Source organism: Pempheris klunzingeri, chromosome 3 (genome assembly GCF_042242105.1).
Source record: "Pempheris klunzingeri isolate RE-2024b chromosome 3, fPemKlu1.hap1, whole genome shotgun sequence".
Taxonomy (NCBI): domain Eukaryota; kingdom Metazoa; phylum Chordata; class Actinopteri; order Acropomatiformes; family Pempheridae; genus Pempheris; species Pempheris klunzingeri.
In genome coordinates this window covers 13,079,529-13,093,279 of record NC_092014.1, presented here as the reverse complement: position 1 = coordinate 13,093,279, position 13,751 = coordinate 13,079,529, and the positions used below count along the sequence as shown (strand labels likewise).

The following is a 13,751-nucleotide window of genomic DNA, read 5'->3' as shown; positions in this document are numbered from 1 at the left end:
GAAAAAAATATTTTAAATTGGCTTGTTTAATTATACATGTTGTTGCCATCTACAAGAGGCAAGGGATTGTTTTCCCCCAAAAGGCTTTATGGTGATGAGAGCTACTCTGCAGATCTATAAGAGCTGAGATGCTGCAGTTTGACACAGAACATAATCACTCTCTCAACCATGTGTCTCTACTTGTGTTTGGTTTATATGTGATGACAGTAGGACTAAAATACTACGACAGGTGAGTCCTGAGTGTGTGTGTGTGTGTGTGTGTGTGTGTGTGTGTGTGTGTGTGTTTTGAGAGAGAAAGAAGAGAATAAGACACAGACTGACCACATGGCGCCTCTAGTGGCTATAATATATTATTCTCTGATTGGAGGAACAACAGCTGCCTGCTTGTAAACGTCATCAACAGGCGTCCACTATTTTACAAAAGAGTAGACTCAAAACTTTGAACCGGCGTACGCCGAAACTCTTTAGGTGGGCGGAGTCAGCACTCGATAAGGCGCTCCTTAGGCTGGTTCACCTACACCAGCCGGGTTTCCAACAGCATTGTAGATGCAGAAAACGGCTCAGCTTGCTATGATAAAACAGCCTCGAAGCAGTCTCATGCTGGTGTTTTGAACACGTAATTTTAGTGGCTAATTCCACCTACGTGAAGTCAAGCCCGAGCGCTCCGGTGTTTATAACGAGTGCACCCATTGTGATTTTTAGCGGCTACTACACATTAGCCGATTGTTGACTTCCGTTCTAGCAAGCTAATCACATTTATATGAAATGTTTTGATGAAACAACAACCAGTGATATTTAGTAGTCAGTAAGAGGACACCAAAAGGAAAGAAATGAACAGTCGACTGCAAGAAATCCGCGAGCGACAAAAACTTAGGCGGCAGCTTTTAGCTCAACAGGCAAGTGGACAACGAGCCCCCATGTTGTTATTAGCAAGTAGCTAATCTAGCAATTTGTCACCCAACGATGTCTGTAGCAAAATGTAAATGCTGTGTTGTCGACTGAACAAGGACAGAGTTTAATACAGTCATGGGTGAAAGCTCATGTCTGCTCATGTCTGTGGACTCGAGCTGCAAATAACTTCACAGTCCGTGCAAATGACTGGCATCAACTTATTGAAGCCTTTTGAGCCAACATAACGTCGACTAACACACATATATACAAGATATAACTTTATTTATCCCGAGGGAAATTACTGAAGCTTGTTGCTGGCAGCACAAACAAGTTTAATGTTACATAGTATAATATAACCGAGGTTAATACAGTGTATACACACTGCATGGTATTACAGTGAATACAAAGTAAATGCATAAGCAGGGTATGTGTTATATAGTAAAGGAGACAAGAACCAGAATTTCAAATTATGGGACTTTTCTTTACTCATTCATTTTTGTCTAACCACAGTTGGGAGCTGAAAGCGCAGACAGTATCGGAGCTGTCCTAAACAGTAAAGATGAATTAAAAGAGATAGAGGAGACAAGAGAAATATGCAGGTAAGATGTAATTTAATCCCCAAAAAGCAATGGGAAAACACACATTCAGCATACTAACTTCTCCCAGTTTTCTGCATTCAACAGCTCCACTCCTTTCTCCTTTTTTTTAAAAATTCATTTGTACACATTTCTCCATCTTGCTTGCCAGTTTTATCTCATTACCATCTGTGCCTAAATGTTAGTTTTGTGCTTTGGTGAGAGACAAGAAGTCCGGGAATGTATTTCAGATGCTTGTGTTTTGCAGGGCTTCATTTGATAGCTTAGCCGCACCTGCCAAAAGGAAGTCACAAACGGAAGGAGAGGACGCAGAGGAAGATGTGGAAGAACAAAAGGTGAGTGTGATGACGTTAGTGAGCACTATGAATCTACGCGGGATAGGAGATGAAAGTCACCACTCTATTCTATGTTATGATACCAATGATAGCACTTTTGTATTGTAACTATTGTTGCATTATATTGATTGATTATAACATTAAAAACAATACTAAAATGACAATAAATATACAAAATACATAATGAATCATAAGAAGGGTGCATTATACTATGGGTTGGAACTTATGAGTGTGTGTTTCACTCATATTCTAGAAATTGCTTTCTGATCAGATTCTTTTGAGTTGTATTCATCTACTAACCACACATTCCTCGCATTTTTGGTTCACTGACAAAAATATGAACTCAACGTGTTTCTGTGTGTGGGGACACATGTTAGGATGAGGTGGAGGTGCAGCAGCCGGATGAAAGCAACCCTTATGAGGAGGTGTACAAGGACTCAAGTACTTTCCTAAAGGTTGGAAATCTTGCTGTCTCTCTCTTTTGCACACATAATGTTTCTTTGATATCTTGTCGGCTCACTGATTATGTTTACCTGAATGTAGAAAATAATCATAAATCTAATGTGTTTAGTATTGGATAAGATGCTATTGTTGTCACCAGTTGTGAAACATAGTCTCATAAGCAATCTAAAGTGACAGTGGTAATATTGGTAACATTTGTGGGAGGGTAGCAGGAAGCAGGAAGCCCGAAAGATCAATCTCACAGGTATTCAGATTGAGTTTCAGTGACTGACAACTCAGTACATTCAAAGCATTTCTGACGTGAGAACTGACTGGAATTAACTGCTGTTATGTATTCACCTGCATATACTGATTTAGTGAATAATTATCTGAGAATGTGTTTGTGCAGATATGCCTGTCTGATTACATCTGAAGATTGATTATATTCAAAGATTTCTATATTTGAAGATGGTTTAGTTTGTAGGTCTACTACTGTGCCATTAAAGTGAAGGTAGTTTTTTTTGTTTGTTTGTTTTTTGTTCTTTTATCAGTTTCAGGTGCAATAACACTGTTTTTGTACAACTTTTTAAAATGTGTTTATGTAAGTCTTACTTTGATCGTAATCATAATATGATCATCACTGTCAATTTTAGTGAAACAGGGCTCCTTTTTAATTTCAGCTCACTGAATTTCAAAGTAATTAGTCTGTTAAAAGTAGGTTGCCCTCTTGAGTAGCCCACATTTACAAAATGAAAAATGAAACTAAATGAATTGACTAATCAGTCGGATTAAAGTATCTGTCTATTAACAGGTATGAAGCAGGTGATCATCAGGCTTTCATTTATCTAGCCATGTTTGTTAAGCTCTTGATCCAAAGCAGGAAGTTCAAGTTTTATATGGCAGGTTGGCACATCTGTATCTTTTATCTAACCATGACTCACCTGGTGTGTCAACATGCCATTTCTGGCAATAATTGCCGGTTAGAACGTGTTCAGTGATTGACAGAAGCCAGAAAGTTTGATCTCAGGATGTATATGCAGGTATATTCTTCTAATTAGCCTTTCTCCTGTTCATTGTATTTATCTTATTTGTATTTTTCCATTCATTTTTTTAAGGGTACCCAGAGTTTGAATCCTCACAATGACTACTGTCAGCACTTTGTCGACACAGGGCACAGGCCACAAAACTTCATAAGAGATGTTGGTGAGTGTGTGTGTGTGTGTGTTTGTTTGTTTGTTTTTACGACCATGTGAACATTTGTGCTTGGTTATGACCTTGTTTTCATCTCTGGTTCAGGCTTGGCTGACCGGTTTGAAGAATACCCTAAACTTCGAGAGCTGATCAGGCTGAAGGACGAACTCATCTCCACCACCAACACCCCTCCCATGTGTGTTAAATGAGTAAACATTTACCTGATTATCAGTGACTACATTTACATGCACAAAATATTCAGCTTTTTGCCCTCATTCTGCAAAAGACAATATTCCTGCTAAGCTGTTAACATGGTTAATTCTACTAATATTCACGATTACAAGCATCCATGCATACTCCGAATTGAGCAGAGTGGAAGAGGTGGAGCCTTGTGCATTTTTTGCTTCTTTGATCAAAGTAGGACTGGTGACAACCATGCAATCACAGTGCATGTTTGCGTCTTCCAGAGGTTTAAAAGTAGTTCAGTGTTTACAGCTTGGGGGGGGTCACATATTTTCTAACGCGCACTCTCTGTCAGGTGGTGGAAGTGTGCTCACCTCTGTCTGTCTGTCTGTCTGTCTGTCTGCCCCCCTAATATAATGGTAGGAGAAACACTGTAGTTGCATTTCTCCTTCCACTCAGAACTTTGGGTTTTTCTTTTGGGCGTGTGTATCAATCCCTGCCTTGCAAACTGTTCGCTAGTTGGTATGTGTACAACACACAGAGTTAACTGTGTTGCAAACTGCAAAAAAAACTCCAATTGAGAAACATACATGTCCAAAGAATTCTCCTGAAATCCAAATAATATTTGAATATTCTACATCTCTTAATCGGAAAATGCTAAATTGGGATTAAGGCCTAATCAGAATATCAAATGGAATATGCTGTTTACATGATTTATATCAAATTTGGAATATTGCGAATAATAATAATGGAAAGTTAATGTGCATGTAAATGTAGTCCCTGTGATTACACCCAAAGAAAATAACTTCAATTCAACAGAAACTGGGCATTTTAAAGTGGCTTTCAACTGTTTAAGGTTTGTGTGTGTGTGTGTGTTTAGGTACCTCCAGGCTGACCCAGAGCACTTTGACCTGCAGGATTTGAAGTGCAAGTTCGATGTAATTCTGCTTGAGCCTCCCTTGGAGGAATACTACAGAGAGTCAGGCATCAGCCACACTGAACGTTTCTGGACCTGGGATGACGTATGTATGCACGTTTGGCCGATGGATTGGTGTGTGAATAATTATAGACTATTGTTATGACCTGCTTGGGGGCCACAACAAGGAAGGGAGGCACACACCAAACTTAACAATCATAAATTGACATCCATTTAAGTAACTAAGAATAATAATTTGTGTAATGCAGTGTGGAAATCAAAAAAGGACAACACAAAATGACCAAAGCTTTTTGTGTGGGGAAGAGATCAACATTGGCCACGTATTCCCTCCCAGCATTTTACAGTCTCTTATTTCTGTATAGCAGACCATTGCTATGTATGATAGACTGTTGAGATAGACGCAGTTCTGATAGCGGGGCAAGAAAATAATTTTTTAAATCAATAAAATAATTTTAAAATTGATATTTCAGGTCAACATTATTGATTTCTTTAGAACAAAGCTGCGTAATAAGAGGGAGAATTTACAAAGGGCGGCGACCATTACTGCAAAACAAACTGCATCCTGACATCCAAAACAATATCAAGAGCTTGGGAGTGCCAACAAGTAGAAGTGTGATGACCATTTCCCAGCAGGGGATGACTGAGATCCAGAGTGACCCCGGCAATACGCGGATGTGGAAGACCTGTTCACTCACTCATTTTTCCCTCCTCTGTGTGCTCTCCGCTGTTGCAGATCATGAAACTGGAAATTGAGGAGATATCAGCTCTACGTTCCTTTGTCTTTCTCTGGTGTGGCTCTGGTGAAGGCCTGGACTTGGGCAGAATGGTAACATGATTCCTCATTGAGTCAAAAAAACACATTCAATTACAGGCCAACTCTAACTCTGTATTATTTATAAATCCATATATACAATATCAAGCTTATGTACTGCATATATATTTCTGTGTGTGTGTGTGTTCTTTACTGGTGTCATAAGGTTGTGCAACATGGCATGCATGTTATTTTTACTACTGTAAGAAGCTTTTAGACAACAACGCGGGAACCGATAGTTTCAGTGAGCATCTGAGAGTTAGGCAACAGGACAATAGCTTTGAATACCTTTTTGAGGTATGTCTGTTCACACCAGGCCATTCAAGATGTAAGCTCTCTACAGAGACATGTCAAGCAGGCTGTCAAACAAAAAAAATGTCTTTGTTAAATGGCTGTCTACCATCGGTGTGACGCAAGTCCTCTCAGTAGCACTGAGTCACAGTCTTGCTCTGTGTTAGAAAATGGGTTTTGTTGTAGCCATTACCAGATCAGGTATGTTCATACTGCATGCTTTTTGAGTCACTTTAAAGCTGTGGACAAGGTTTCCCCCCATTGTCTGTCTATTCTTTTGGGTCACAAGGGCCAGGGGCATTAAACTAAATCTAAAAATGTATATTGACAAACTGATATCAACTTTTACATTTGAGCTTTTATACTTTTTAAAGAAAAAAATAAAAACCAAAGGAATTGTGATATATTGTAAATGAGTGCCATTATCAGAAGCACCAAAAAGTGGACACATTTTGAGAAAGGAAAGACTGATCTTGTGCATTGTAAGATCTGAGTACGTGGAAAGCTACAATGGCCTCAACTATTTTATTCTTCAGAAACTTAGTGTAAGTAAAATTGAAAGGATCACTGGTATTATTGTGATTGAAGTATGTGATTGAATTTAAATCATTTATGATTTACTACATGCTGTGCCATGCTGTTTACACATCATGTAATTGCCTTAATTAATTGTCTAGTCTATCTAATTACCTACTCATGTTACACCCATTTCAGTGTTTGAGGAAGTGGGGCTTTAGGCGATGTGAGGATATCTGTTGGATCAAAACCAACAAGAATAACCCAGGAAAGACCAAGGCACTGGACCCAAAAGCTGTATTCCAGAGGACAAAGGTACAACATTCACACACGGGCTAAGCAGAAATGTGAAATGTATGTTTATACAAATAGTACATAATTTCTTTTAGATTTGTTTGCCTAGAAAATCTGTAGATAAGTTTACCAGACTCATCTACAGATACATGTACAAGTTAAGCCAGTTGAAATCGTAAACTGTCATGCATACAACACACTTCAGGAACACTGTTTAATGGGGATCAAAGGAACAGTGCGTAGGAGCACTGATGGCGACTTCATCCATGCCAATGTGGACATCGACTTGATCATCACTGAGGAGCCTGAGATGGGAAATGTAGAGAAGCCTGTGGAGATCTTCCACATCATCGAGCATTTCTGTTTGGGCCGCAGGAGGTTACACCTGTTTGGACGAGATTCAACCATCAGACCAGGTGAGATGGACTTGCTCTTTCTTTGAAAAATGTAGATATGTTGGATATGTAACTGCATGTTTCTTGTGTGCTCTTAATTTCTAAATGTATTGTCTTCCTCAGTGCTTCTCCTCGTTTCTCAACACCAGTGTTGTTACATTTTTGTTTTCTCTCTAGGCTGGCTGACAGTGGGTCCTACTTTGACAAATAGTAACTTCAACCCAGAGACGTATGCCTCACACTTTTCCTTGCCTAACTCCCACCTGTCTGGCTGCACAGAGGAAATCGAGCGGCTGCGGCCCAAATCTCCCCCTGCTAAGCTGAAGTCCGAACGCGGCGGCGGGGCACCCAGGGGCGGACGTGGTGGGCCGAATGCAGGGAGGGGCGGAGACAGGGGCCGTGAAAGAAACCGACCAAATTTCCGTGGAGACAGGGGAGGGTTCAGGGGCAGGGGAGGGCCACATAGGGGCTTTCCACCTCGATAGAGCAAGGAGTTCATGCTAGGAACTCCCATCTGCAGACTCGAAGTATGTTTAGTATGACAGCCGTTAGTGAGTGTGATCAATCTTTTTTGAATTGTTTTGGTTTGTTTATGTTTTTCATGGACATACTTAGGATCGAATGGGTATTACCAGAATAAATGTTCTTTTAACTTTTTGTGTTTGTGTTATTGATTTTTTTAAAGTATGTGTCTATCTATGCAGTAATGGTAGTTATGCCAGTGAGTATATGAAAGTATTACAGTTCTCTAATACTTAGAGAGCAGGTTGAAAGTCATCATTATTTTGGTGTAATTTTCAGACAGACAAAAATATGTAATTTCAGGGTGCTTTTACACTTTTAACTTAAACAATATGCATGTTTGTATTGTCATTTTAAATAATAGTTGATTTTCATTGCTTCCAATATAAAGTGCAGAGGCAGGTTGTTGCCAGGTAAACACTGATTGCAAGGGTTCTCATAAATGATTGTTGAATGTTTTTGTTGCCAAAGTATTTCACATTTGCACATCATGAGCATCAGCTCAAGGAACTGTCCTCTATTGTTCATGCTCCCCTTGCATGCTGTTGAGCAAGTACGGAGAATGCAGACCAGGCAGAGTTAGGGAGCGGTCTCCTGACACAACATGAGAACTACATATCAGTGATCTGTGCTTACCTAAATCCAGTTTAAATGTTAAAATGTCCCCAGGCTTTTCATCAGTGAGGTTGACTTTTATTTTTTATTTAATGAAATCAAATGTCACAATAACGGTCGGATGAATTGATATGAAATTTGGTACATTGAAGCCCTCCCCAGGATGAATTTTAATAACTTTGGTAAACCCCTACCGTCTCCCAGTGACATCACCCGGTGAAATGCAATTTATTGGTTTATGGAAACCATTCCCACCAGCCTTAGCTGTATCGGCCAATGTTGTTCTAGCACTGAAATAAGATGTCGAGCATGGTAAACACAACTACTCAACACCTTGTGAAAGGTGTATGTTGGCATACTGTAGCTAGTGTTTAACTCAAAGCACCATTGTGTGCCACAGTATAGCCTCAGAGAGCCCCATGTGGGTCCAGACTCTTTGTCCGCTTCAGTTTTTGTCTGAAGTATCTTGTTTTTCATATCTTGGATCTTTGAGATATAAAAGGATGCAACCCACACAGCTGTATTTTAGGTCTTTTTTTGCTGTAGATGGGGCATTTGCTAGATTAATCTCCAGTCACTTCCTGTTGTGCCTATCAGGGCAGAATACCTTAACCTACTTATTGTGTATGTAGGTACCAGTAGTATGCTGACTGCTTTCTCCGGCAACCTGAGCACATGTATTTTTGGTGTTACACAAAGTGCCACTTGTTCATTTGTTATTCCTCTAACACAATTGGTGTTAGAGGAATATTGTGTTTTAAGATTCAGTAAACCCTCGCTGCTAAGATGAAAGTTAACGTAAAGATATGTTTAACTCTTAGTTGTTAGAAATTTGTCTTTAAAAATCAATGAAGTCTTAAGTCTTGCCTTGCTTTATTCTTAAATAGTAATTGGTTAAAAAAGTAAAGTATCTGCAGTCTTGTATTATATACAGTTAACCATAATTGGTTCAAACACAGTTGTTTCCATGGCATGAAATCTGCAGTAACTCTTTGTACAGGATACTGTGCTATTAGATTGGGGTCTCTGAAATGGGCTTTTATTATTCCTCATTTATTTATCATTTGTAGCTATGACATTTTTATCAAAGTAGTTCACTGTGACAATCTCACACAGATAAATTCAGCAGTAATTCAACACTCATACACACACACAAACGTTTTGCGTCTTTATCAACCATACAGGGTAAGTCCCTTACAAATGACTTGCCAGGTGAAAGCCTTGCGCTTATCTTCACATTGTTTTCATTTTATAGGCGTTATTCTGCTGGCATGTTGTCACATGATTCACCTCATAAACAAAGAAGGAATATTTTGAACATGTAGAAAACATGAACTTGAAGAAAAAAAAATTACAAATGCAGTGCAATGTTAGTTCAAAGAGCAAAAGGTATTGATTTCATCTCAGATATAATCGCTGATTCCATGTGAAGAAAATAGGATTGCCCTGTCAAGCTAGTTCTTCAGCATCAGTTTGCCGTCCAGGCCTGACTCATCAGCTGTGTGACACTGTGCTGGTAACATCTGATTCTGTCAAAATAGCAATTTTCACAGTTACAATATATGTAACACCTTGTAGTATTTCTGTTTAATAAAAGTGGTTCCAACTAATTACCCACTTGTTAGTACTTGCATAATGACAAAACAACAATATCAATGACCTCTGACTAGTAATAACTGATTAGCTCTATTTCATAAAACCCAAATATTTGAAACAGTGGGCCTAAGGACATTTCCATATCATACACAATCGTGTTTTAAGCATCTCTCTAAGTCTAAGCAACCTTTATAATTCAGTCTGCCTCAAGGACTGAGAGCGTGCATCTAGACATTTTTATCTTTTCGTCTTTTTTGTATGGCTATGAGGCAGAGCAGGTCCTGCCAGTTAGCACTCCAGTAAATCCAGAGGTAGTTTCTCTCAAAATAAACTTTTCACTGGTAGATCAAGTGCAGTTGTGGTTTTGTCAGCCTGTACCATCTATTGAATAACACATTTTGACAGACAATTCGAGTGATTGTTTCAGGATTGCTGGAGGTGGGTCCCATTGGGGTAAGGTAATTTATAATATACTGTACATACTGACATTGTTCTTTAATGTCGTTTTTTGTTGATGCTCACCAGGCGAACCCAGGTAGTATTAACATGCATCACTTCAAACAGTAAAACTTTTTTGGATGGTGAGTGAGCCACAGTTAGTTGTTCATTCCACAGAGTGATCCACAGACTGAGTGATCAGAGAAATAGGAAAATACAAAGCAACTCAACAACTTGCACGACTTGTGTGTATGCATTGACCAGATTGTTTGGTGCTAGTGTCAAGATATTTATGAAAGGACTAGATAATGAATAAGAGATAGAATTTAAGGAATGACGATAATGGCGATAGCGATGACGATGACAGTTTTCATACTCATCAAACCATTCAGTGACATGTTTCTTCACTCGTATTGGGTTTTTCCTTGATTTGTCACATGTGCTCTCTTTTACACATAATTTTGAAATTTTAAGTATGTCTGTGTTTACTCTGGACTCTCAAACATTCCCAAGTGACAAAGTTGACGTGCGATGCCAGGGCTTAAAATACCCATCTAAGCTCTGAGGTACAGCCACGTGATACATTATTGTTTTTATTTATTTATTTATTTTTTATTTTTCAGAGAACTTTCTTCCACCTTTAATTGTCCGCATTTAATGTTTTGATAACTTTTTTAGATAATATCTTCTTACAATGTTATTTAACAGTAAATTCCATTCAACTTAAAATAGTTTAGAAATGTTATAGAGTTTATTCTGATAAATATTCCTAGTGAAAAAAAAATAATTTGCTGTTCACTCTTAAGACATAGTGTAACACAAACAACTTACTGACAATTATAGCATGGCTTGATATTACATTCCCTGGGGTGTTTATTCATTTGTAAAGCAGTTGTGGTTAGAACTGCCACTCAATCATTTTGCATTGTAAGAGACACACTGTATTCAGGGTGAAGCCAAAGAACTATGTCACATCTTGAACTTGTACAAAATGCAGCTGCTCAGCTTTTTAACAAATACTAAAACACTTATCAGCCCTGTTTTAGTCTCCCAACACTAGTTACAACTAAGTCTAACACAGGATTTTAAGAATTTACTGATTACCTTTAGTGCAATTAATTTTTTTCATCCATTTATCTCTGGTCCTTTATGAGCAAGAGCGCAGCCTCAGATCCTCAGACAGGACGCGTTTGGCTGATCCTAAGACTAAAGGTTTTTAAAGCTTCTTATTAATGCTAGTACATCATTTTATTTCCAACATGACTCTAATTTCTGGGACATCCACGTACAAGTACTTTGTACTGACAAGCACTGTATAAATAAAGTTTAATTATATATTCTTATTATATTATTATTACATAAGCTCTGATTTCCACTAACCATTGTAGATTTACAGTCACATTTTCAAAGCCACACCAACAAATAATTGTTGTTTTTATTACACCACTATTAAAGATGCTTTGTCATTGACTTTCTTTAGCTTAACAATGCAATATTTTAGCATCCATTATTTAAGTGACTTGAAAGGCCTTGTTTCAGACCACCTTTTATCAAAAAGCAGTGGAAAACCAACCATGGGTTCGGTTTTGAAGGCCTGAAATTTCAACACCTGACATGTACTCTGTTATGTTATCAACCATTTCCTTCCTCGCATACTGTGCATACTGTTATTATTGTATCTAAAATGAAAAAACTGAACAGTACATACTCCAGTAATACATACTCCAGTATATTGCTTTAAAGTGGCATACGTTTGTTAGTAATGAATTAGATTCACCTTTGATTTATATTGCTTTATTAGGCAAGAGTTTATTATAAAGTTTATTCATACAGCACATTTCAACATTAAGGAAACATTTAAGTGTTTTACATAAATCATCAAAAGCACTGTATCACAGAACATGTAAAGACAATAAAAATGAGAGAAAATAGAACATAAAAACAAGTTAAAATAGAATCAGACAGATCTAAAGATAGATAGAATAAAAGATGCAGTGCAAGAAATGAATAAAGTATCTTATTTAATGAAAGGCAGTTGCAAACAGAAAGGTCTTCAGTTTTGATTTAAAAGACCTGCAGTTGTCTGGGAGGATCAGGACCAGAAAAGGATTTTGGCCTTAGGTTTGATATGAGCCTATAAACGTTCATTTGTTATGTGTCTAGATTGTTCTAGGAATGGCTTGACCACAGAATAGCTCATTTAATGTACATCACTTCCTCAGTATTTCAAAGATGAGCTGCACTTCGGTGTGTGCACAGTTGCTGAGCTTACAGATGAAAAAAGTAGTCAAATTCTTGGCTATTGTTGTGGGTGAATCATATACACTGGAATGTTGAGAACCCCTCAAGCTGTAGAGGTATTCTGGTGACCAGAATGTCGGCAAACCTGATCCAGTGGTTGAGTGTCTTCTTGTGCTTTCTGAAGCTGTTTAACAATGATCATGAGACTGTGGGGTATGTCACAGATGTGGAAGAGGAGCAAAAAATCTCTTCAGTTTCATTCTTATTCTCCTACTCTTATTATATTTCTTTTAAAGGTGCTATGATCTAAAGTCTTCATCCAAAACACTTTACACAATGCTATGTGTAATCTACTCTTTCACTCATTATTTTCTTTCATCTTCTCCTTATTGTGATTTTGCTTATGGTACTCCTGTAAACTCTGTATACACAACACCTATCGCATGTCTGTTCATCGAGGAAGAGAGTTTTATCCCATGATGCTCTTTCTAGAACTGTTAATTTTGTTTCCCATTCCATTTTGTCTTTGAAGGTGTTTCATGTTGTGCAAGTTTGTACAGTCCTCTGTGACTTTGTTCCATGAAAATGAAATTAAATGGAGCTTAGTGGGGCAATAATGACTGATTAGTTTAGTTTTAGTTAATTTAGTGTTTCAAATTGAACAACCTGATACAATTCTCTGTTTGCCCTTCTTAAGCTATAAGATGACAAAGGTCACAATGCCACATTTTAGTAGTTTTATAAAATGCAAATTAAAGCATCTTATGTACATGAATAGTTAAATGTTATTTCTGAAAAAAATGCATAGGAGGTTAATTGTTTTGAATTACTTAGTATGATAGGTGATATTGTAGGTCAAAGGGAAGGCAAGTTTGTATAATATTACTTATAAGAAGGCATATCTATTTTTCAGTAAAATATGGAGGTAAAAAAACAAAAGACGTAAAAATCCAGTTCCTTAATTGTGAGTAAAATAGAATTTTACATTACATGTATTTATTTTGTTAGGGTTAAAATCACTAATGCTATTAATAATTTACATTAACATTAACATTTTTATTTGAGAGAAAAATCCAATGATACTCATAATTGAAGAAAAAGCAAATAGCAGCGCAGTGATGGCACTTATTACACACAGTTTTACTTATACCATTGTGACAATATTCATAATGGTATAAATGATCATCATATCATATCATTGATCATATTACGCTTTGTTTTGTTTTTATTCATATTCATTAAACCTAAAGTAACATATGGCCTGTCATTTATTGCATTTTCCCTTCCTTAGCTGTGCATCCTATGCAAAAGCTCTCAAAAGAAGATTTGTTTTCCACTGCCTATCAGAGGTTTGACAGTGTAGTTGAACCTGCTTACTGTCACCATCACCACAGGAACACCACACCCCTGCTGGATATTTTCTTAGAAGCCATGATACTAATGTGACATATTCCAGAA

The 13,751-nt window shown here is 37.7% G+C and overlaps 1 protein-coding gene across 1 annotated transcript; it reads left to right on the top strand.

The window, feature by feature from the left end:
* Positions 1–682: 682 nt before the first annotated feature.
* mettl14 (methyltransferase 14, N6-adenosine-methyltransferase non-catalytic subunit) lies at positions 683–7,510 on the top strand. The gene is made up of 11 exons (XM_070827887.1): positions 683–896; positions 1,402–1,490; positions 1,735–1,822; positions 2,200–2,277; positions 3,379–3,466; positions 3,560–3,650; positions 4,518–4,659; positions 5,308–5,400; positions 6,391–6,507; positions 6,692–6,902; positions 7,059–7,510. The coding sequence occupies exons 1-11, from the start codon at positions 831–833 to the stop codon at positions 7,364–7,366; spliced, it is 1,371 nt and encodes a 456-aa protein (XP_070683988.1). The 5' UTR covers positions 683–830; the 3' UTR covers positions 7,367–7,510.
* The last annotated feature ends 6,241 nt before the right edge of the window (positions 7,511–13,751 follow it).

Excerpts from the sequence above, each read along its gene's own strand:
- mettl14 (XM_070827887.1), top strand. The coding sequence starts at position 831 with ATGAACAGTCGACTGCAAGAAATCCGCGAGCGACAAAAACTTAGGCGG. Across the intron at positions 897-1,401 it reads GGCAGCTTTTAGCTCAACAG|TTGGGAGCTGAAAGCGCAGA; the intron begins GCAAGTGGACAA and ends GTCTAACCACAG. Across the intron at positions 3,467-3,559 it reads AAACTTCATAAGAGATGTTG|GCTTGGCTGACCGGTTTGAA; the intron begins GTGAGTGTGTGT and ends TCTCTGGTTCAG.